This window comes from Zootoca vivipara, chromosome 4 (genome assembly GCF_963506605.1).
Source record: "Zootoca vivipara chromosome 4, rZooViv1.1, whole genome shotgun sequence".
Lineage (NCBI taxonomy): Eukaryota > Metazoa > Chordata > Lepidosauria > Squamata > Lacertidae > Zootoca > Zootoca vivipara.
In genome coordinates, this window is record NC_083279.1 from 100,745,037 (window position 1) to 100,769,281 (window position 24,245).

General features: G+C 46.8%; 2 protein-coding genes across 5 annotated transcripts in view; one reads left to right on the forward strand and one right to left on the reverse strand.

The window, feature by feature from the left end:
* LOC118085582 (zinc finger protein 883-like) overlaps positions 1-24,245 on the forward strand; it is a 198,628-nt gene that overhangs the window by 137,800 nt on the left and 36,583 nt on the right. The window contains exons 1-6 of one of the 2 annotated variants that reach the window (XM_060274115.1): positions 9,569-9,694; positions 10,937-11,429; positions 11,632-11,713; positions 12,005-12,087; positions 13,999-14,125; positions 17,286-20,594. In XM_060274115.1, coding sequence (XP_060130098.1) covers positions 11,028-11,429; positions 11,632-11,713; positions 12,005-12,087; positions 13,999-14,125; positions 17,286-18,562 — 1,971 coding nt within the window. In that variant the 5' untranslated portion in view covers positions 9,569-9,694; positions 10,937-11,027 and the 3' untranslated portion in view covers positions 18,563-20,594. Of the gene's footprint in view, positions 1-9,568; positions 9,695-10,936; positions 11,430-11,631; positions 11,714-12,004; positions 12,088-13,998; positions 14,126-17,285; positions 20,595-24,245 lie in introns of those variants that run through there. The other variant, XM_060274120.1, reaches the window with a different exon arrangement.
* On the reverse strand, positions 1,319-6,993 carry LOC118085607 (zinc finger protein 213-like). Of its 3 annotated transcripts, XM_060274165.1 has the most exons (6): positions 6,433-6,588; positions 5,296-5,785; positions 4,342-4,423; positions 3,943-4,073; positions 2,888-3,014; positions 1,319-1,455 (listed from the first exon to the last, which is right to left on the reverse strand). In XM_060274165.1, exons 2-6 carry the CDS (start codon positions 5,695-5,697, stop codon positions 1,364-1,366), a joined length of 834 nt encoding a protein of 277 aa, XP_060130148.1. In that variant the 5' UTR covers positions 5,698-5,785; positions 6,433-6,588; the 3' UTR covers positions 1,319-1,363. The 3 variants fall into 3 exon arrangements, 2 of the variants coding, with proteins under 2 accessions (XP_060130148.1, XP_060130149.1); XR_009557531.1 differs by lacking the exon at positions 1,319-1,455 and having other exon boundaries at positions 2,913-3,014; positions 3,679-4,073; positions 6,433-6,993; XM_060274166.1 differs by lacking the exons at positions 1,319-1,455; positions 2,888-3,014; positions 3,943-4,073; positions 4,342-4,423 and adding an exon at positions 4,433-5,133 and having other exon boundaries at positions 6,433-6,993.

Genomic DNA, 24,245 nt, shown 5'->3' on the forward strand with positions numbered 1-24,245 from the left:
AAGATGTCGCCGGTATTAAACTGTGCGAAGCCCCACTGTCAATTACCCATTTCAAGGTTTGTTGGTTCCTTTTAGAGCTCTGTTGCACTACCATTGCAGACAGTCCCTTATCAGCAACTTCTCCCCCTCTGGGTCGTTGACTCTTGTAGTTCTCATGTTGTCTTCCTCTGTAGCTCTGGAAACTGGCCTTGGGTTGCTGAAACTCCTGTTGCTTTTCTGGGCACTTTGCTATTAGATGAAATCTGCTGCCACATCGAAAACATGACTTGCTGGCCATAGCAGACACTTGTGAGACTTCCTTACAGCTCTGCCTGCCAGTTCCCCCACACTGGGAATTCACCTTCTCTCTGGGCGTGGCTCTATGGTGAATACGCTTAAGGGCTTCCCAAATTTCAAATGCAGACCTTAAGCCTTCCACATGGGGCAGTTGAGAGTCATCTATCGATACCATTAACATGCATCCAGCTTTAGTATCCATTTTATCATGTTCTCTATTCTGAGCATGTGCAGCAGCCTGTTGCTCTACTGTAGCATCTGCTGCAACAGCCACAAATGACTTTCGCCTCTGGACATAGTCCGCCCAAACTTCTTTGGCTTCCAACCAGACTTGAGCCCTCTTAGACCACTGCACATAATTAGCAGAGTTCAGCTTTGGAAAGGGAACCTGGAAATTTTCTGCTGCCATTATTGGGGTCTATTGCCACCCCCTCTGAGTGCCCTTGCTTTTCTTCCCCCTTGGGATTTACTTTACTCACTTTTCAGACGCTTCGAGCCTTCTCTGAAGCCTTTAAACTTTTCCCCTCCGTGTCTTCACTAGCAATCTGCCACCGTCTTGTGTTTATTGGCAAAAAACACAACGGGAGATCAAACTAGCCTTTTGCAGTTAATTAAAGCTGTAAGCCTTCACTTACGCAGCTCTCTCGGTTCCTCCCTTGTTTTATGGCTTGATTTATGACCAAGCAGGTCTTCTCACATCCGAAGCCACTTTCACTGCCTCTGCACACGATACAGCAATCAGCACATGAGAGTCCACAGCATTAGAATCCAAAACATAACTCAGTCCATAACCTAAAGAGGTTTTCTGCACTGGTCCAGTAAAAACGCTTTTGCTGCGCTATACAGACCAGAAACAGTTCTCTTTGCAGAGCTTTAAGCACAGCGGCTGGATTCTTCTTGTTGTAGAATTCTTGTAGCTTTGCAGCAGAAAACGACTCACCAAAGCTCAACTTTCGAAGACAGCTTTATTGCAGAAAAATAACAGAAACCCCTCCAGAGCTTTCAGACATGACTAGTCCACACCCCACAGGCAAACAAAACAAACGCTCTATATATACTGAGCATCTTAACGACTTAACAACTTAAATCACATGACCTTGCTAATTTGCCAGCGTCTTAGGTTTAAAGTCCTAACATTGTCATGGTCATCCTTGTTTATGATTTCCAATTCTTCACTCTCTGCAATGGAGAAAAAAGTGATTAGAAGCTCAGGAACAAAAATGGAGCCCCCAATTATGGAATAAAGCTCATTAAATTTGTTGTAGAGGTAGAACTGAAGGCAATTGGTTGTGTGTTCATTACCTTTGTTATTTGTAATAAATGAATGTATTTATTATTGAATTCTAATGGATTAATGAATGTTGCTTTGTTTGATGTAAGTTATTCATTTTAAATTTTTTGTACTTTTTACGTTGGATTAGATTGTTATTGTTACTGTTTCATGTTTATACAGTAACACCTCAGGTTATGTAAACTTCAGCTAATGAAAGCGGCAAATCCAGAAGTATCGGACCAAGTTTCGCTGCGTATCGGACCAGGTTTCGTCGCGTGCATGCGCAGAAACTGGGTTGAGAAAACCTCGGGATTTGGCCGGACCTCTGGAATGGATCCGCTTGCAACCAGAGGTACCACTGTATATGTGTTGGAAGCTTCCCAGATTGCCTGGGGCAACCCAGCCAGATGGCCAGGGTATAAATAAAAAAATATTATTATTACTATTATTATCACTGCTACTACTACCTGAGATTCAATAAGCCTGGCTCTTCTCTGGGGCAGATGTTGTTTGGTCCAGTCATGGCATCCCCTCCATCTCCAATATCAGTCGTCTCTTTGGTCAACCCAAGACTGACAGCAGCAAAATCAAAAACAAAAAACTTGACAGAAGCTACTTATCTTTCCTAACAACTCTGAAGCTGACATTTAAGATGACATGAGCAGTTCAGACGGCCAAGCATATCATGGTATAAAAAGGCAGAACTGGAGTAAGATTGTTCACAGAAAAAACTGTACAGTGGTACCTCGCAAGATGAAATTAATTCGTTCTACAAGTCATTTCGTATTGTGAAAATTTCGTCTTGTGAAGCGCAGTTTACCATAGGAATGCATTGATAGTTAATTATTGCATTCCTATTGGTCTTGCCTCCACACATACACTCTCTTGAGTTCTAGCCTGCGCTGCAGGACAACCCAAAAATCCCCCCTGAGGCACCCCCTGAGGGGGCTGATCCCGGCCGCTTCTCATCTGATCAGCAGCCCGGGATCGGCCCTCTCAGCGCCGCCGCCGCCTCCGCGCGCTTCCTGCTTGCTGCAACGGCAGTGGGTGGCAGCGGATCCCTGAACGGCATGGTCGTCTTGCGAAGCACGGCCATATAAAACTTCATTTTGCGAGATGCCTCCCACAACGCAAAACTCTTTCATCTTGTGAGTTTTTTGTTGCGTGAGGCGTTCGTCTTGCGGGGTATTACTGTAATTTACTGTTTATTGTGGGGGTGTTAGGTTCACAGGTGTTGTAGGGGGCGCTGTTGAGCTCTGTGAAAATATCTGAGGTTTGTCACATAGAGGTATTTTTTGAATTTCCAGGCAGATATGGCCACCCCACCGGGAGCCTTACCAAGAGAGGCCACGATCCCACAATTCTCCTCCATTACATCCTTATGCAGAGCTCTCTGGTCAGGATCCAGCAACACCCACTCCTCATCCGTGAAACGAACGGCGACATCTTCAAAGCACACTGGACCCTGAAAGAAAAATGGAAATGTCCTCCTCTGAGACAGCAGAAATATGATCTGCTACACAATACTCTGTTGTTTCCTTCCTGTAAATTGTTGTTGTGTTGTTTCAATAGGATTGCTTTGCTGCACATTTTAATTATGGATGATTCTTTTCTTCTTCATTTTAATTTTGGGTACCTATTTTAACGCTGTAATTATTCTGCGTTTTGACTATGGGTATTTGTCATTGTGCAAATACGGTAGGTTTTCAAGTCATTCTGCCTACGCAAGCATTCCAGTTTCCCACATGGAAGGATCCACTTTCTCCTCTCCTCGTGTCCTGTTCTGGGGAGTTCCCTCCCAATGCCCTAGAGTCAAATTCAAGGGGTTCATGGGGGCATGGAGAGGGGGAGGAATGGGAGGCAGGCCCCATTTTGCAGCGGATGGGGCTGGTTAGGGGAATCCAGGCCATTATTTGTTCTCATTTGTCCACTGCTTAGAAACCAATTTTAGCATTCAGTGTTCAATCTAGAAATAATATAAGCCTATTTTGGATGGCCAACTGTCTTGTATGATCTAGCAGAGATTTCTGCAATGCAGGGGGTCTCCTGGCTCTGAGAGACAAGCCGGGAGGGTGGCTTCTGGCAAAAGGAGAGGGAGCTACCGGTGGCTCCTCCTTCTCTTGACTCACCTCAGCCTCTCCACATCCCTCCTTCCACTCATCTTCCTCTTCTGCCTCTGATTCTGGACTGCATTCTGCCACAGACTCTCCCAGCTCACTAAGCCCTGTTAGCCCTTCAGCTTTTGACACCTCCTCTTCCAAAGCTTCTGCTTCTTCCCACTCTGATCGCCCATCCTTCTTCTTCCTTCACTTCTTGGCCTCTAAGACGTCTTCCCTTCCCGGTTCCCCATCTGCCTCCTCCCACCATTCCTCTGTGCCCAACCAGTCCATGACCTTGCTCCATCCCTCAGCCTCTGTCCCCACAAGGCAGCTCCTCCTGAACTGATCTGGTTCCACAGCCACTGCTTCCCTTCTGCCGCCATGAATAGACCGATCAGGAGGTCTTGCCGGCATCATTCTGTCACCTGCAAAAGAAAAAAGGTAAGCAGGATTTCAGGAGTCCCTGCTTCTCTCACAGGTGAAACAGGGCATCTCTAACTACAGGTGGGCCTTTGAGAAAGCCTGACCTGCTGAGAACATTTGGATGTTTGTGCCCATTTCACATGTTAGTTGTGCAGAAATACATCTCCCCTCCTCTGGACCCTTGGTCCCAACAAGATGAAATGTACCCTCAGATGAGTTGGAAAAGCAACAGAATGAGACAATACGGAGAAAAAACACTTTCCTCCTTACCCAGTGGCCTCTCTCTGGTGTCCAACGGAGGCCTCTCTGCCTCACAAGAATCCAGGTCTATTTCTGCAAAATGATCCTTTTCCTGAAAAAGAAACAAGGATTCAAAACAGAGAATGGGGAGAAAGATAAGAAAGAGAATGACAAAGACAGAAGCTTTAAGGGTGTTAGATCTAATTCCATGGATGCCTTCCCAGAAATAGGATGGGCCATCAGTAAAGCATTATGGGATGTTCTCCATCCTGCATCAAACCGAAGCATACTTAAACCAAGGTATGACTGTAATAAAATTAAAGCAAACAGAATATTAAGGGTGTTAGAGCTCATTCCATGGATGCCTTCCAAGAAAAAGGATGGGCCATAAGTAGAGCATTATGGGATGCAGGGGTGTTCCCAGGATCAAAACTGGGGGGGGGGGCTGCTAGTGGAGAAGGCGTGCAGGGACATGCAGCCCACTCAGCATTCCCAGCTCCAATCCTGGGCATGCAGGGGAAAGAAACAAAAGCGGATGGCGGTACAGCCTCGCTTGCCATCGGCCCGTCCTCCTCGCTTGCTCTCAGGCGGCTTAAGAAGGGTGGGCGGCTGGCTGGATGGCTGGCGCGCCCGGCCAAGCGGGTCCTTTTCAGTGCCAGAATGGCTCCCCAGAGACGCGGGCGAAGGCGGCCTTTTAGCAGCTGAGGGAAAAGCCCCTGAGAGGCAGCATCTCCGACTCTTGAGCTCCCTCATTTCCCCTCGCCTTGTGGGCTTCCCAGCTGCCTCACGCCAGAGGAGATGTTTTGTTTTGGAGGGTGGGGGCTAAAAGGGGTGGGAAAAGAGGGGAGCTAATTTTGTTTCATTTCATCACTTTTTTGCTTCTAGGTGGAGCACTGCCCCCCCCTCGCTGGGTACGCCCATGATGGGAAGTTCTCTGTTCTGTTTGGAGCCCCTTGGGAGTATCTAGAGGAAAGTCTCTCTCACCTGCTTTCTCTCCTCTGCCTGACTCAGGAGGAAACCTTCGGCCAAGGCCACTGCCTGGGAACTGGTCTCCGCTCCACATTCCCTCACCCAGCTCTCCATCTCTGGGGGAAGGACAGCCAGGAACTTCTCCAAGATCACCAGGTCCAGCATCTCAGCTTTCGTGTGCCTTTCTGGCTTCAGCCATTGACGACAAAGGTAGTAGAGTCGGCTGCAAACCTCTCGGGGTCCTTTGGCCTCCTGGCAGCAGAACTGCCTCAACTGCTGGCTCTGCGCCTCTGAGCGGAGGGTGTCCTCCTCACCCAGGATCTTCTGCACAGAGTTTTCCCAGAATCCCCCACTGCTCCCAGTTTGCATGGCATGGCCTCTTCCTGTTCCAAGGCCAGCTGAGTCTTGTTCATCCATCTGTGCTCTCAGGAAGCCTCTAAGAGATCGGAAGGAACCCCTTGGTCTTCTGCCAAGTTCTGCCTGTGATGAGAGGTGCTAGGAAATCCTACAAAGCAAATTTAGGCTGGCAATTTTATTACTATCATTATTATTATTATTATTAACACAGCCATGGATGCCAAGGTCCTTGGAGGCTCAGTGAGTAGCCGCACCCATTTGCGGCTGGTTTTCCAACAAACAATCCCTTTGGGACAGAGAGGATGTGGTCCTGGGATGCCATGCTCTGGGTGCGAGGGGATTGCTGGGAAACTGGTTTGCAATGCAGCAGCCAGACTATGGGCTGGCATCCCTCTCTTTATTCCTGGTCTCTCTTTCCCACCTTTCGTCCCTCCCTGTGGGTTTCTTGGGGGTGGGGCTTCCTAGTCCACCTCCCCGTCCAGCTTTGGAAAACCATTTGCACATGTTTCCTCTGTTGTGCAATGACGCTGAGCGACATCACACAGAGTTAAAGTCCCAGGGACTCCATTGTTTGAAGAAGGGAGATTTCGTGGGAGTTTGGGATCCTCTGATCTCCAGGAAGGAGAGCCTTGCAGACCTCCACCCCCCTGGCAGGACTCTCTCCTCCCTGACATGGCTTTGTCCCCCCCCCCCGCATCCTCCCTTGCTGCAGCCCTGGGACCCCCACCGTCTCCCCACTGCACCCTCTGGAGGGAGGGAGAGAGAGAGAGAGAGAGAGAGAGGAGAGAGACTCACCAGATCCCAGGAAGGAGGGGACAGCGATGCAGCCCTTGCAGGAGAGACACCAAAGCAGGAAAGGAGGACTGGGGAGGGAGGGGCCTTGGCTCTGGAGGACCTGACCCCCCCTTGCTTCTTTTCCTCCCTAGGAAGGCAGCTCGCTTCCCTTTAACCCTTGCAAGGCCTAGCTCGTCCAGCTGTCCCCTCCGCGTTTATCTCTCGCTCGCGCATTGCACACTTCCAGAGATGCTTTTGGGGGGACGCCTCCTGCTTCCCTTCCCTTCTGAAGTTTCCCCATAGGCTAACATTGGGCCAATATCAGATACATTGTATCCTCTTGGAATCGACACTTTCGCTGTTCTCTCCGCAGGGGGTCCCCCGCTTCTTCTGCAAACGGAGCCGAGCTCCTTTTCTGACAGTTGCAATGCTTGCCTTCGCCTGTTCATGGCGCTCTCTTAACGGGGAGGGGGCTGTTTTGCAGTGTCCCGGTGCGGGGGACCGTCTTAAGCACATACAGCTCCGCCATAGTGCAAAGATCCCTCCGCTCGCCCCCCGTCCCCCCCCTTTCCCGGAGTTGTCTTGTGCCACGACGTCCCACCTCCTAATATGCAGGGCAGTCTCGAGCGGGTCGCGCGCCCTGGTGCAGCATGGTTTCCGCCCTAGTGCGCCGCGCCACCGGCGGGGGTCTACCTAGAGCCGGCCCTGGCTCACACACTGCCATGACTGAAAAATCAATCTTTTTTTAAAAAAAAAATTAAAAATGGTATTACAGTGCTAAAAATTCTCAAGAAAGCAATTCCTGTAGTAGTTGGCATTTTAGCAAGCCCAGTGCCACTCTGCCTACTGTCTCACTCCCAGCTAACTAATCTGGAAAGCTGTCCTGTCATTTCTGTCTGTAAAAACTTCAGTGTCCCTAGAATTCACAATTAAGCATTTCTGGAAGCGGAAATGGCATACTTTTGTATATTAGCAGAAAAAGCATGCATAAGAATCATTAGACAGAAAAAGTATTAAGCTACTCATTTATGATGAGAATAGGATTTATTTATTTTGAACTTCACTTGGTTCCTCCCTGGTAGGTAAAGGTAAAGGGACCCCTGACCATTAGGTCCAGTCATGGACCAGTCTGGGGTTGCGTGCTCATTTTGCATTATTGGCCGAGGGAGCCAGCATACAGCTTCCAGGTCATGTGGCCAGCATGACTAAGCCGCTTCTGGCGAACGAGAGCAGCGCATGGAAACACCGTTTACCTTCCTGCTGGAGCGGTACCTATTTATCTACTTGCACTTTGAGGTGCTTTCGAACTGCTAGGTTGGCAGGAGCTGGGACTGAACAATGGGAGCTCACCCTGTCGCAGGGATTCGAACCGCTGACCTTCTGATCGGCAAGCCCTAGGCTCTGTGGTTTAACCCACAGCGCCACCTGCGTACCTCCTTGGTAGCCAGTGTGATTATTTCATATATATTTTTATTGCAAAACGTTTCAGAGTATACATAAATGTTTTCCATAAAAATACAACCTTAATACAAATTACAACAATTGCAGAAAGCCAAAGGACAGAAAGAAGAAAGAAGAAGAAAAAGAAGAAAAAGAAATGAAGAAGCTCACAATCAAAGTACACAATAAATCCAAAACGTTTATGATCCATACATTAAATAAAGAACAATTGTTGCCCCCAACCCTCACTTTCCCTCCCCCCTCCCCACCCGCCCACCATTCCCTCCCTCACCTAGTTCACCCATACTTCCCTATCGTACCTTTTATTCAAAAGCTTTTGCCATTTAAATGTTATTCACTTTAATAAAGTAATCTTTTGGTCAAATCGTTTTGTTATTGTATATTATTGAAGTTTATGTTCTTTTCTTTCTCTGTATCGTTATTAAGTAAGGAGTGGGATCGGAAGGTGGACCTGTTGACTGCCTCTTATATTTGATTTGATTTTACACCTCGGACTTCCTGTCTTTCCCGAATGCATTTTTTCGTCTTGACTTTGAACGTACATAACACAATACACTTGTCTACGCTGAATATCAAATTTGTTCTTATTTCTTAGTGCACCAATATTTTGCTATCAGAAGTTTGTTTTTCTCCCCACCCCTTTTGAATTTCAATCCAGTGGTACAGGTGGTATTCCTTTACCATATTTCTCCACATAAATTTTATATTTTTCCCACTTTGCGGCAAAGTTTTGTTTTGATTTGCCTCGTATGTTATTAGTCAAAATGGCTATCTCCGCCAATTCTTGTAATTTACACTGCCATTCCCAAATAGTGGGAACGTCTGTTTCTTTCCAGCTTTTGGCAACCAGAATCCTGCCCGCTGCAGTTGCGTACAGAAATAGTTCCTTTAATGGGTTTGGTATATCTTTTCCTGTTATGCTTAATAATAACATCTCTGGTCTTTTTGGAAAGGTTATTCCTAGCATTTCTTTTATTTCTTCGTATATTAGTCCCCAAAATCTTTTTATTTTCTCACATGACCACCACATGTGGTACAGGTCGCCCCTTGGTAGCCAGTGTGATTATTTCATCAGTGCTAGAACTCAGGACTGGCTGCCTTGAGGGGTATCTAAGAGCAGAATGGCAGGGGAAAGGTCTCCCTTGGGAGGTGGTGGACTCTCCTTCCTTGGAGGTTTCTAAGCAGAGTTCGGAGGGCCATCTGCCATGGATGCTTGAGCTGAGATTCCTGCATTGCAGGGGGGTTGGACTAGATGACCCTAGGATCCCCTCCTCTCTCTCCACTCCTGAATTCGAGGAGGAGGTTCCTTGCCTCCTGAAAAGCCCGTTTCCCTGCAAGCTGCTCCTCTGGTTTCTGGCCAAGGGAGGGAGATGCTCAGAGTCCAACCAAGAGCCTCACCCCCAAAAGGATATCTGGGCATTGGTGTAACCCCCCTAAATCCATAAAAAAATAATAAAAAGCAGAGGTTCTGCCAAGCGAGAGAGGGCTGAGCTTGGCGAACTCGGCTTTGCAAGGGTTAAAGCAGGCACCCCCAAACTTCGGCCCTCTAGATGTTTTGGACTACAATTCCCATCATCCCTAACCACTGGTCCTGTTAGCTAGGGATCATGGGAGTTGTAGGCCAAAACATCTGGAGGGCGGCCGCAGTTTGGGGATGCCTGGGTTAAAGGAAGCGAGCTGCCTTCCTAGAGAGGACAGGAAGCAAGGGGGGCCAGGTCCTCCAGAGCCAAGGCCCCTCCCTCCCTCCCCCGTCCTCCTTTCCTGCTTTGATGTCTCTCCTGCAAGGGCTGCATCGCTGTCCCTTCAATCCTGGGATGATCTGGTGAGTCTCCTCTCTCTCTCTCTCTCTCTCTCTCTCTCTCTCTCTCTCTCTCTCTCTCTCTCTCTCTCTCTCTCTCTCTCTCTCTCTCTCTCTCTCTCTCTCTCTCTCTCTCTCTCTCTCTCCTGGGGGGGGGCGGGGGTGTACCAGGGCTGCAGCGGGGGGCGGGGGACGGGGACGGGACACAAAGCCAAGTCAGGGAGGAGAGGGTCCTGCCAGGGGGGGGGGGGGGCAGGTCTGCAAGGCTCTCCTTCCTGGAGATCAGAGGATCCCAAACTCCCACGAAATCTCCCTTCTTCAAACAAAGGACTTTAACTCTGTGTGACGTCGCTCAGCGTCATTGCACAACAGAGGAAACATGTGCAAAGGGTTTTCCAAAACTGGACGAGGAGGTGGACTGCCCCCCCCCCCAAAGAAAAAAGTGGAAAAGAGAGGCCAGGAATAAAGAGAGGGATCCCAGCCCATAGTCTGGCTGCTGCATTGCAGACCAGTTTCCCATTCGTCTCCAAGGGCAGCTCCACATGGAGGCCACTGCAGCAATCCCCTCGCACCCAGAGCATGGCATCCCAGGACCACATCCTCTCTGTCCCAAAGGGATTGTTGCTGGAAAACCAGGCGAGCCGGAAATAGGTGCTGCTACTCACTGAGCCTCCAGGGACCTTGGCATCAATGGCTGTGTGTGTGTTAAGCTGTCTAACAGAATAATAATTATAAATTACCCGCCTTGAGTCTGCCTTGAGAGTGACGAAGAGTCCAAGTGCAAGAAAAGGAGACAAAAGCAGAGGAGAAATGTGCCCAGAAGTGCGGGTGGGGGGAGAGCAATTCTTAAGGACCCCCGGGTGAGGACCCCAACTAGAGCCACACATTCATTTTTCACAAGATAGAAATGATTCCCTTGTCAGTCAGTTCTGACTTCATGCATTGACTGGAAGGCAGGAGAAACCAGGCTGAATCATCTCCCAGAAATCCCTTCAGTTTCCTCCACATTTTGCATTGCAGTATTCCTTTTCAGAGGGCTAGAGGCTGCTTCCTCCTCCTCCTCCTCCTCCTCCTCCTCCTCCTCCTCCTCCTCCTCCTCCTCCTCCTCCTCCTTTTTCTCCTTTTAAAAAAGATAGCTCAGAGTCTGGGCTGTGGTGCAGTCCTACACTGGTTCCCAGCAAGACTCATCCATGCTTGTTCAGGGAATCTATTTCTTCTCCGGATATTCTACAAATTCGGTAACAGAACAATGTATTTGCTTTGTAGGATTTGCTAGAGCTTCTCATTCAGACAGACAGAACTTGGCAGAAGACCAAAGGGTTCCTTCCGATCTCTCAGAGGCTTCCTGAGAGCACAGATGGATGTGCAAGACTCAGCTGGCCCTGGAACAGGAAGAGGCCATGCCATCCAATCTGGGAGCAGTGGGAGATTCTGGGAAAACCCAGTGCAGAAGATCCTGGGTGAGGAGGACACCCTCTGCTCAGAGGTGCAGAGCCAGCAGTTGAGGCAGTTCTGCTGCCAGGAGGCCAAAGGACCCCGAGAGGTTTGCAGCCGACTCCACCACTTTTGCCACCAGTGGCTGAAGCCAGAAAGGCACACGAAAGCTGAGATGCTGGACCTGGTGATCTTGGAGCAGTTCCTGGCTGTCCTTCCCCCAGAGATGGAGAGCTGGGTGAGGGAATGTGGAGCGGAGACCAGTTCCCAGGCGGTGGCCCTGGCCGAAGGTTTCCTCCTGAGTCAGGCAGAGGAGAGAAAGCAGGTGAGACAGACTTTCCTCTGGATACTCCCAAGGGGCTCAAAACAGGACGGAGAACATCCCATAATGCTCCACTAAGGGCCCATTCTTTTTCTGGGAAGGCATCCATGGAATGAGATCTAACACCCTTAAAGCTGTTGGCCTTGACATTCATTTTATAATCTTTCTTGTCATTCTCTGTTTTGAATCCTTGTTTCTTTTTCAGGAAAATGATCATTTTGCAGAAATGAACCTGAATTCCTGTGAGGCAGAGAGGCCTCCATTGGACACCAGAGAGAGGCCACTGGGTAAGGAGGAGGGTGGTTTTTCCTCCATTCGGTCTCATTCTGTTGGTTTTCCAACTCATCTGAGGGTTCTTTTCATCTTGTTTTTTTGGGGTGGGGTGGGGGAGTTGGGAGCAAGGGTTCAGAGGAGGGGAGGTGTATTTTTGCACAACTAACATGTGAAATGGGCACAAACATCCAAATGCTCTCAGCAGGTAAGGCTTTCCAAAGGCCCACCTGTGATAGAGATCCCCTGTTTCACCTGTGAGAGAAGCAGGGACTCCTGAAATCTTGCTTACCTTTTCTCTCTTGCAGGTGACAGAATGACGCTGTCAATACCTCCCTATCCACCTCTTCATGGGGGCAGAGGGGAAACAGTGGCTGTGGAACCAGATCAGGTCAGGGGAAGCTGCCTTGTGGGGACAGAGGCTGAGGGATGGAGCAAGGTCATGGACTGGTTGGGCACAGAGGAATGGTGGGAGGAAGCAGCCGGGGAACCAAGAAGGGAAGACGTCTTAGAGGCCAAGGCATGGAGGTTGAGGTCAGAGGGAGAAGAGGAGAAGCCTGGGAAGAGGAGGTCTCAGAAGCTGAAAGGCTAACAGGGCTTAGTGAGCTGGGAGACTCTGTGGCAGAATGCAGTCCAGAATCAGAGGCAGAAGAGGAAGGAGGTGAGAGGGAGGTGGAGAGGCAGAGGTGAGTCAGGAGAAGGAGGAGCCACCGGTGGCTCCCTCTCCTTCTGCCAGAAGCCACCCTCCCTGCTTGTCTCTCAGAGCCAGGAGACGTCTGACAATGGAGGAGCAAAGGCAGGCTGCACTGTTCAATCGCTTGCCAGAAACCCCAGAGAGGAGGGGACTTGGAAAGCTGTGGGGAGCCGAGGGCCTTCATTCTAAGCAGCTGAGTTTGTGACATGGAATTTGACTCAATATTGATCCAGAGCAGAACTCCAATGAATAGTTAGCAGATTGGCGCTGTCCATAAGAAATCCAGTTGCAGCAGACTTTACTTACATGACATAATAAGTCTAAACCTTAACACTAAGCATACTATATACAGAACACCAGAAGGAACAGAGATAGCAAGAGAATGTGAAACCCAGGCTCCTTCTGGCCTCTTCTCATAGTCAGCAGGACCTTGACAGAAGAGATAAGAGAACCACATTAAACCAGCTTCTCTAAAGGAATAACTCCAACATCAGGAACCTTCTTGTTTCTTTTATGTAGAGAAGCTTCTAGAGCCCTCTTGAATTAATTAGAATATGAAAGAGCACTACACATCAGATCAATACTTTCTGTACTAAGAAATGCAAACTGACAGACACTCAGGGAATGAGCTCCTGAAACTCAGCCCAGTCTGTGAATATCGTGTTCTTGTGAACTGTGGGGTTTCCTGCCCAGATAACTCTGTGACATCAGCCTTCTGAATGTTGCCAGCAGGATTCATCTGTAGTTGCAGTTTTCATGGAGTCCTAGAGTTGAAAGGGACCCCAAGGGTCATCAAGTCCAACCCCCTGCATTGCAGAAGTCTTAGCTAGATCATCCAAGACAGATGGCCATCCAAACTAGGCTTCCTTTATTTCTATATTCATCATTGAATGCTAAAATAGGCCTCTAAGCAGTGGACAGAGGATTACAAATAGTGGCCAGGATTCACCTAACCAACTCCATCTGCTACAAAATGGAGCCTGCCCCCCACTCCTCACCCTCTCCATGCCCCCATGAACCCCTTGAATTTAGCTCTAGGGCAGGGGTAGGCAACATAAGGCCCGTGGGCCGGATGCAGCCCAATCGCCTTCTCAATCCGGCCCAAAGATGGTCTGGGAATCAGCGTGTTTTTACATGAGCAGAATGTGTGCTTTTCTTTAAAATGCATCTCTGGGTTATTTGTGGGGCATAGGAATTCGTTCATTCCCCCCCAACCCCCCCCAAATATAATCCGGCCCACCACATGGTCTAAGGGACAGTGGACCGGCCCCCGGCTGAAAAAGGTTGCTGACCCCTGCTCTAGGGCATTGGGAGGGAACTCCCCAGAACAGCTCACGAGGAGAGGAGAAAGTGGATCCTTCCATCTGGGAAACTGGAATGCTTGCGTAGGAAGAATGACTTGAAAACCACAAGGTGAAGTACCACATATTTGCACAGAGGAATGCCATAATTAAAACACAGAATAAAATAAGCATCCATAAATAAAATGTGCAGCAAAGCAATCCTGTTGAAACAACACCACAATTTACAGGAAGGAAACAACAGAACATTGTGTAGCAGATCATACTGATGCTGTCTCAGAGGAGGACGTTTCCCTTTTTCTTTTAGGGTCCAGTGTGCTTTGAGGACATCACTGTTCATTTCACAGAGGAGGAGTGGGCGTTGCTGGATCCTGACCAGAGAGCTCTGCATAAGGACGTCATGGAGGAGAATTGTGGGATTGTGGCCTCTCTTGGTAAGGCTCCCGGTGGAATCATTATTGCTGTTTAGTCATTTAGTCGTGTCCGACTCCTCGTGACCCCATGGACCAGAGCACGCCAGGCAGTCTTCCACTGCCTCCTGCAGTTTGGTCAAACTCGTGTTCGTAGCTTCAAGAACACTGTCCAGCCATCTCGTCCTCTGTCGTCCCCTTCTCCTAGTGCCCTCAATCATTCCCAACATCAGGGTCTTTTCCAGGGAGTCTTCTCTTCTCATGAGGTGGCCAAAGTATTGGAGCCTCAGCTTCAGGATCTGTCCTTCCAGTGAGCACTCAGGGCTGATTTCCTTCAGAATGGAGAGGTTTGATCTTCTTGCAGTCCATGGGACTCTCAAGAGTCTCCTCCAGCACCAGAATTCAAAAGCATCAATTCTTCAGCGATCAGCCTTCTTTATGGTCCAGCTCTCACTTCCATACATCACTACTGGGAATACTATAGCTTTAACTGTACGGACCTTTGTCAGCAAGGTGATGTCTCTGCTTTTTAAGATGCTGTCTAGGTTTGTCATTCTTTGGGATTGGGATGTAGACTGATCTTCTCCAATCCTCTGACCACTGTTGAGTTTTCCAAACTTGCTGGCATATTGAGTGTAGCACCTTAACAGCATCATCTTTTAAAATTTTAAATAGTTCAGCTGGAATATCATCACTTCCACTGGTTTTTCCCATTCTGTTGTTTTCCTCTATTTCTTTGCATTGTTCGTTTAAGAAGGCCCTCTTGTCTCTCCTTGCTATTTTTTGGAAGTCTGCATTCAATTTCCTGTATCTTTCACTATTTCCCTCGCATTTTGCTTGCCTTCTCTCCTCCGCTATTTGTAAGGCCTTGTTGGACAGCCATTTTGCTTTCTTGCATTTCCTTTTCCTTGGGATGGTTTTCGCTGCTGCCTCCTGTATAATGTTACGAGCCTCCATCCATAGTTCTTCAGGCACTCTGTCCACCAAATCTAAATCCTTAAACCTGTTCCTCACTTCCACTGTGTATTCACAAGGGATTTGATTTAGATTGTATCTTACTGGCCCAGTGGTTTTTCCTACTTTCTTCAGTTTAAGCTGGAATTTTGCTATAAGAAGCTGATGATCTGAATTACAGTCAGCTCCAGGTCTTGTTTTTGCTGACTGTATAGAGCTTCCCCATCTTTGGCTGCAGAGAATATAATCAATCTGATTTCGATGCTGCCCATTTGGTGATATCCATGTGTAGAGTCGTCTCTTGTGTTGTTGGAAAAGAGTGTTTGTGATGACCAACTTGTTCTCTTGACAGAACTCTATTAGCCTTTGCCCTGCTTCGTTTTGAACTATATAAGGCCGAACTTGCCAATTGTTTCTTTTATCTCTTGATTCCCCACTTTAGCATTCCAATCCCCTGTAATGAGAAGAACACCCTTATTTGGTGTCATTTCTAGAAGGTGTTGTAAGTCTGACCGGGTGCTTGGAAGCTGTGGCTGGATGGCTACGTGGGAGCCGGCTGAAGTTAAATCCTTCAAAGACAGAGGTCCTCTGGCTGGGTCGGGTCGACATGGGGTTGGGGGGCCAACTCCCATCTCTTGCGGGGGCTCAATTAGTGCCAGCGCCTTCTGTCAAGAGCTTGGGTGTAACCTTCACTGCCTTCCTTTCCATGGAGGCGCAGGTTGCAGCCACAGCTAAGGTGGCATTTTCCCATATCCGCCGTATTAAGCAGTTGGTCCCTTACCTTTCTCGCCCTGATCTGGCCACAGTGATCCATGCGACGGTCACCTCCAGGCTTGATTGTTGTAACTCGCTTTACGCGGGGCTGCCCTTGAAGCTGACCCAGAAACTCCAGCTGGTGCAGAATGCTGCAGCGAGGCACCTTACAGGGTCTTTGCCATGGGGCCACATTCATCCAGTGCTTTATCAGCTGAACTGGCTCCCAGTGGAGTACAGAATCAGATTTAGGGTGCTGGTTTTGACTTTTAAAGCCCTATGCGGCTTAGGATCCTTGTACCTAGGGGACAGCCTCTCCTGGTATGCCCCGTGGAGGAACTTAAGGTCCACAATTAACAAAATTTTGGAGATCCTGAGCCATAAGGTGGTTAGATTGGCCTCAACTAGGGCCAGGGCCTTTTCAGTACTGGCCACCGACTTGGTGGAACGCTCTCTCACAGGAGACCAGGGCCCTGCGGGATTTGACATCTTTCCGCAGGGCCTGCAAGACGGAGCTGTTCTGCCTGGCCTTTGCCTGGACCCAATCTGACCCCTATATTCTCCTCTCTTATGGTTTTGCTTTGGGCCATTTTAAAATGAGGCTTAATTTTAAAATTTAAAATTTAAAATTTATTTGAACCTGTATTTTAATTAATTGTTTTTCTTTCTTTTATGTTTTATTGTAATTTTATTGGTGTGAGCCCAGTTTTGTCTGAGGAGGACGGGGTATAAATAATAATAATAATAATAATTATTATTATTATTCATAGAATTGGTCAATTTCAGTTTCCTCTAGACCGGTAGTTGGTGCATAAACTTTGATTAGTGTGGTGTTAAAAGGTCTGCCTTGGATTCGTATCGAGATCATTCTATCATTTTTGAGATTGCATCCCAGTACAGCTTTTGCCACTCTTTTGTTGACTATGAATCATAATGTCTCTTTTTTAATTCAAAACAGCTCTCTGTGATAAACATCATATATTTATCATAACAGCTCCCATACAACACCTGGGATTACAATATTCCCACAAAATCTTTAAACGGTAAATTACTGCTTTTTTCTGTGAATGTTCTTCCTCCATTTGCAGCTTATTAATCAATGATCAGCCTGGTCTAAACTCCCCAGACCATTTTAACTGCAAACTTCAGAGTTGTTAGGGAAGTTAAAGTAGCTTCTGTCAGGTTTTCAGTTTCTGTTTTTCCTCCCATCAGTCTTTGGCTGTCCAAAGAGAAACTGTCATTGGAAATGGAGGGGAAGCCATGATGGAGCCAAACAAAATCCATCCGAGAGAAGAGCCAGGCTGATCTAATCACAGGTTCCCCTAAGGATGTTAGTTGATCCCCGTTAATTAATGCACCCAACCCTTCATTGAAACTATCAATCTAGCCCACTTGTGTTATTCCTTTATGACCAGTGTTAACAAGTATTCTACCTTAATTTCTCCCTGAGGCTCTAATCCATTTCTCTTCATTGCAGATAGTGATGTACTGGAAATCAAGAACAAGGGTGACCATGACAAAATCCCCACAATGGAGAAGCCGTATCAATATCTTAAATGTGGAAAAGTTTCTCGTTACACTCCCCATCCAGGAAATCCCATTGGGAAGAAACCCTATCAGTGCATGGAATGTGGAAAGAGTTTTAGTACGAGCTCCAATCTCACTTCCCATCAAAGAATTCATACAGGGGAGAAACCGTATCAATGCAGGGAATGTGGAAAGAGCTTCAGTCACAACCACAGTCTCACTTCCCATCAGAGAATTCATACAGGGGAGAAACCCTATCAGTGTGTGGAATGTGGAAAGAGCTTCAGTCACAGTCACAGTCTCAGTTCCCATCAAAGAATTCATACAGGGGAGAAACCCTATCAGTGTGTGGAATGTGGAAAGAGCTTTAGTCAAAGCCACAGTCTCACGTCCCATCAAAGAATTCATACAGGGGAGAAACCCTATCAGTGCGTGGAATGTGGAAAGAGCTTCACTGATAAGTCTTCTCTCAATTCCCATCAAAGAATTCATACAGGGGAGAAACCCTATCAGTGTGTGGAATGTGGAAAGAGCTTCACTGATAGCTCCAATCTCACTTCCCATCAAAGAATTCATACAGGGGAGAAACCCTATCAGTGCTTGGAATGTGGAAAAATCTTCAGCACCAGCTCCTCTCTGAACTCCCATCAGAAAATTCATACAGGGGAGAAACCATATCAGTGCTTGGAATGTGGAAAAGGCTTCAGTACAAGCTCCCATCTCACTTCCCACCAAAGAATTCATACAGGGGAGAAACCCTATAAGTGCTTAGAATGTGGGAAAAGCTTCAGTACGAGCTCCCATCTCACTTCCCATCAAATCATTCATACAGGGGAGAAACCCTATCAGTGCATTGAATGTGGAAAGAGCTTCAGTCAGAACTCCAATCTCACCTCCCACCAAAGAATTCATACAGGGGAGAAACCACATCAGTGTGTGGAATGTGGTAAGAGCTTCAGTTACAGCTTCTCTCTCACTTCCCATCAAAGAATTCATACAGGGGAGAAACCATATCAGTGTGGGGAATGTGGAAAGAGCTTTAGTCAGAGTGGCCACCTCGCCTCACACCAAAGAATTCATACAGGGGAGAAACCCTTTCAGTGTGTGGAATGTGGAAAGAGCTTCAGTAACAGCTTCTCTCTCACTTGCCATCAAAGAATTCATATGAAGGGTGGAAAATCCTTCATTACACAGCTTTCAGCCCTAGGGAAAAACACACCTGTTTAACCAGGCCTTTTGGCTGATTGACATGTAATGCCCTTTAAAAATGTGGTAGGGAGGTGGGGATTGCATGTTTTGTGTGTAATTTCATATTGTGATTTTGTAACCATCCTGATACATGTGGGTGTAAGGAATAGAAGCCAACTCTTAGAGGCCAAGGGGTCTTTGCTCCCCCAATAAAATATCTGAAGCCGTGGGACTTCTGGCCTACTGCCAGCGCTGCGCGGCAACGCTCCCCTCGAGGTCCGAGGGAACGGGTTCCGAGAGGGGGAGGGGAGAGCCGCGAGAGCGACGCGGCCCCCAAAAGAGCTCCAGATAGAGCTTTCTGGAGATGAAGTTACTCGGCAGAGCCCCAAAAGCGACCCCTTTACTCCCCGGTAAGCCCTGTTAGGAGCTCCGAAGCGAGTGGGGTGCCGCCGGCCATCGAGCGCCATTGTTACCCTCTCGGAGTGAAGCTCTGAGCCAGCAGCGGAGAGCGGTGGATTGTTCCTAAAGAAAAAGAAAATTCTGCTGATTTTGGACATCGTGAGTAAAACGATTATTTGATTGGCTAAATAATCTTAATGAATTGGTCACGGTGGGAGACTCTAAAAACGGAAGTTGGTCTCCCACATTGATTTGCTTTGAAGCAGTAACCTGACCGCTTAGCAGGAAAGGTGAAAGGAAGCAATCAATTTACCGGGAATTGGACTGCTAAAATGTTCCCCTGAAGCAGGCTTGGGGGAGAGAGGTTTGAACTGAGGTAAATTGCCTGCAAGACTTTTAAGGGAGTTAAAAATTCCACCAGGAAGCTGGATCTGGGTCCCTGGAGAGACCAGTGAATGGATTTATAATTTTGTTGCTATCAAGATTGGATTATTTTATTGTCAATTGGATTGGATTAATTTACAAAGAGATATTGAAGAGGTGCTTAAGTCTGTGAATTAGAATTCGGAGCTATAACAAAAGAATTAAAATGGAGTGGAATAGCCATAACTGGACTTAAAATGGTGTCTATTTGGAAATTTGATTCCTGCCACTTCCGGATTGGTTATCTCCTGTTTTCCCATGGGATCTGAGAAGGCAAGACCGATGGCAGACTCAACATCATCACAAGACTTATATTGGCCGAAGCTCTATTGGGAACTTTTGGACATTAAAGATGAACTGGTCAAGAATAATAAGGAATTGTGACAAATTAATAAACAATTAAGTGATGCACGGTGCAGCAAGGAAAATGAGGTGGAAAGAGAAGAGACCTGTTTGGAGGAATTGGAGGAAAACCCACAAATAATAGACAGTATTAATAATTTGGAATTTAAAAGTTGCAAAGGAGAGGAGGAAGAAGGCTGGCAGAATGTCCCACAAGTGGGAGATGTGGAACAGAATTTGGATCTGAATAAAGAACTCCTCAAGGGAGAACCAGGGGGGACTATTGCACTCCCAGTGAGAGAGGGAGTGCAAGGAAATCTCTGGGAAAATGGGAAGAAAGAAGCAGTAAGAGAAGTGGGAAAACAGAGTTGGTTTAAAAAATATTGGTGGAAGTTTTCGGAAAGGGTGGGAGTGGGTTAAAAAGGCTAACTGTATGATTTTAGGCTGGATTGATTGGGAAAGTCCGACACTGGTAGGAAATATGGAATTCGCTGAGACATCTGGGGAATCTGGGTCCAGGGGAAGGGGGGAATGAATTGCTATTAGATTGATTATAAAGATTATGAGGGATGAGGAAATATTAAAATGGAGTTTCATTGCTGGTAAAATTTAAACTAAGGGGAGATATAATTAATAGATTATAAGGATATATATAATTTTTTTTGTTTATTTAATATTGTGAATATTGCTTTTTGATTAATTGAAATAGGGAATCAATGAGGGGGGAACCGGGGAAGTCTAAAATGTTATGAAGATTATATGAGGTTATTATATTTTTTTGTATTTTTTGGCATTTTTCTTTTCCTGTGCTTTTTTCACTTTTGTCTTTCTCTTTTTTGTATTTTTGTATTTTGTATTTTTTGTTGTTGTTGCTCCAATGTATTGTTTTTTCATGTGTGCAAAATGAATCAAGATGAATTTTATATATATATATATATATATATATATATATATATATATATATATATATATATATCTGAAGCTGTATAAAATGTTGGCTGAACGAGGTAACTGTTAGGTGGATTTGACTGACTGAACCGAAAGAGGACTCCTTCGTGGTTCCTCATCATCCTGGGGAAAACTGAAAAGAGGGGTGCTGCATTGTTGTTCAACGTCTTTATAAATGTCTTGGATGAAGGAACTGGGGGGATGCTCATCCCATTTGCAGATGACACCAAACGGGTCAAAGATCAAAGGCAAGAATAAACGGGTAAAGGTAAAGGGACCCCTGACCATTAGGTCCAGTCGTGACCGACTCTGGGGTTGCACACTCATATCGCATTATTGGCCGAGGGAGCCGGCGTATAGCTTCCAGGTCATGTGGCCAGCATGACAAAGCCGCTTCTGGCAAACCAGAGCAGCACATGGAAACGCCGTTTACCTTCCTGTAGCGGTTCCTAATTATCTACTTGCATTTTGACGTGCTTTCGAACTGCTAGGTTGGCAGGAGCTGGGACCAAGCAACGGGAGCTCACCCCGTCACAGGGATTCGAACCGCCGACCTTCTGATCAACAAGCCCTAGGCTCAGTGGTTTAACCCACAGCACCACCTGGGTCCCTAAAAATAGTACCACTTTATTCTGCCTTGGTCAGATCCCCCCTAGAATACTATGTTCAGTTCTGGGCACCACAATTTGTTGTTGTTTAGTCGTTTAGTCGTGTCCAACTCTTCGTGACCCCATGGACCACAATTTATGTATCTTAAATATTGTTTTCCCACGGTAATCAAGATGGGGGAACACAATCCATATTCCTTTTATAACACATGGCCAATGTTTATTGAATACCTACAGTATATTGTTAAGACTGTTGCAGGAATCCATCCAGCACTATGGGGAATTGTGTCGTGATCTTTTAGACTAATCAAATGAAACGTTAACATATTGCAGGATGAAAGTCTACAATTCCATCAGGACAAGTTATTTGCTGTTTACTCTTGTAACCATTGCTTTCTTTGAAATTATCTTTTGTACCATGAAGATAAATCTAAGTAATTTTTTTTTAAGGAGGTGGGGAAATCATGTGTCCTATTCCATTAATCTGCTTGCATGTGTGGAGTGTTATTTGGAGACTCACAGTAATTTCACATTATCTATGGGTTTCTGTGTGTTCAGCACACATAATTGCTGGTGAGACTGAATAAAAGATAAGATAATCTTTATTGTCATTGTCCCCTTGTGGGAACAACAAAATTACTTGGTTACCACATCCGCTGAGATAAAGCATTCCACATAATCCAAAATTAATACAAAACACTAATTAAAACAATGTAATACAATACAATATAACAAGTAAAATAAGATGACTTCAAAGTCCAGACTTTCCATTTAGGGCCAAAATCGCTCTAGAGAAGAAACTGTTCCTGAGACGGCTCGTTCTTGCCTGCATAGTTCTATATCTCCGTCCCGATGGCAGGAGCTGAAAGAAATGGTGACCAGGGTGCGTTGGATCTCTTGATATATCTAGTGCTTTTCTGTGGCACCTGGTGGTGTAGATTTGTTCTAAGGTGGAGGGTGAGCAGCCAATAATGCTCTCTGCTGTTTTAATAATTCTACACAGCCCTGCTCTGTCCTGGGAAGTACAGCTTCCGTACCACACACATAAACCGTACGTGAGCACGCTCTGTATGGCACAGTGATAGAAGGCAAGCAGCAGCTTTTGTGGAAGATGGTTTTTCCTTAAAATTCTCAAAAAATACAGTCTCTGCTGTGTCTTCTTCACAAGCCCCCTTGTATTAACACTCCAGGACAGATCCTTCTGTAACTCAATGCCTAGAAATCTAAACGTTGTTACCCTCTCCACACAGATTCCGTCAATCAAAAGTGGCTGGACCTCGTTCTTCCGTCTCCTAAAGTCCACCACAAGTTCCTTTGTTTTCTTTGTATTTATGAGCAAGTTATTAACTCTGCACCACTCTGTCAGCCGCTCCACCTCATCTCTATAGTCCGTTTCACCCTCCCTATCAGAGATGAGCCCGATCACTGTTGTGTCATCTGCAAATTTGACAATCATACGTATAATCATACGCCACAATCATACGTATAAAGAGTACAAAGGAGCGGACTAAGCACACATCCCTGTGGTGTTCCTGTGTTAGTTCTAAGCATATTAGAGGTATAAGGGCCCAACCGGCCCCTCTGGGAGCGATCTGAAAGAAAGTCCAGTATCCACCCACAGAGTGATAGCAGGAGCCCCAGGTTTCCCAATTTAGACATCAGACATCATGGTAGAATGGTATTAAATGCCGAGCTGAAATCTACAAAAAGCAGTCTGGCATAGCTCCCCCACTGCTCCATATGTGCAAGAACAGCTTGGAGGGCAATTGCCATTGCATCCTCTGTTGATCTTTTCGTTTTATAGGCAAATTGGAATGTGTCCAATCCCTCTGGTAGGCAGGCAATAACATAATGTCGTACCAGCTTTTCAAAACACTTCATGATTATGGGTGTGAGTGCTACTGAACGAAAGTCGTTCAGATTCTCCGGATTGAATTGGTACTGGAACAATAATAGAAGACTTCAGGCAAGATGGGACAGTAGTCTGGGCTAGGGATCGGTTTAAAATCCCAGTGAAGACTCCTGCTAGTTCATAGAATCATGGAGTTGGAAGAGACCACAAGGGCCATCCAGTCCAACCCCCTACCGAGCAGGAAACAACATCAAAGCATTCTTGACATATGCCTGTCAAGCCTCTGCTTAAAGACCTCCAAAGAAGGAGACATAGAATCAGAGAATCATAGAGTTGGAAGAGACCACAAGGGCCATCCAGTCCAACCCCCTGCCGAGCAGGAAACACCATCAAAGCATTCTTGACATATGCCTGTCAAGCCTCTGCTTAAAGACCTCCAAAGAAGGAGACTCCACCACACTCCTTGGCAGCAAATTCCACTGCCGAACAGCTCTTACTGTCAGGAAGTTCTTCCTAATGTTTAGGTGGAAGCTTCTTTCTTGTAGTTTGAATCCATTGCTCCGTGTCCGCTTCTCTGGAGCAGCAGAAAACAACCTTTCTCCCTCCTCTATATGACATCCTTTTATATATTTGAACATGGCTATCATATCACCCCTTAACCTTCTCTTCTCCAGGCTAAACGTACCCAGCTCCCTAAGCCGTTCCTCATAAGGCATGTTTCCAGGCCTTTGACCATTTTGGTTGCCCTCTTGACTTCCGATCCTCTGAAGTGCGGCAGTGCGGGGGCTGCTTTCCTTCAGACGCCTGGCACACAGCTCCTTGCCTTTGCAGCCCCCGCACCACCGCACTTCGGCTCTGAACCCCGGAGCCGAAGTGCGGCCATAGAAAACCTCGTCGTCCTGCGAGGCAACCTCCGGTCGCAAAATCCATTTGTCTAGCGAAAAATTCGTCTTACACGGCATTCGTTAAGTGAGGCACCACTGTACACCTCTTTGGGCCACCCAGATACCTCTCCTTAAATCCGCTCTGGCTGAGCTATACAGCATCGTATTTCCACTCCTAAAAGCAGTATTTCTTGCCTTTAGCAACCCCTGGACCTCCCTTGTCATCCAGGGCTTCCTCTTTGGGTAGATCTTTATCCGGCGCCTCT

Bases quoted from the DNA above. Each gene is read 5' to 3' on its own strand.
- LOC118085607 (XM_060274165.1), bottom strand. From the start codon at position 5,697: ATGGATGAACAAGACTCAGCTGGCCTTGGAACAGGAAGAGGCCATGCC. The intron at 4,074-4,341 runs GTAAGGAGGAAA...TTTCTTTTGCAG, and splicing joins CACCAGAGAGAGGCCACTGG to GTGACAGAATGATGCCGGCA. The intron at 3,015-3,942 runs GTCATGGACTGG...TTTTTCTTTCAG, and splicing joins AGGCTGAGGGATGGAGCAAG to GGTCCAGTGTGCTTTGAAGA.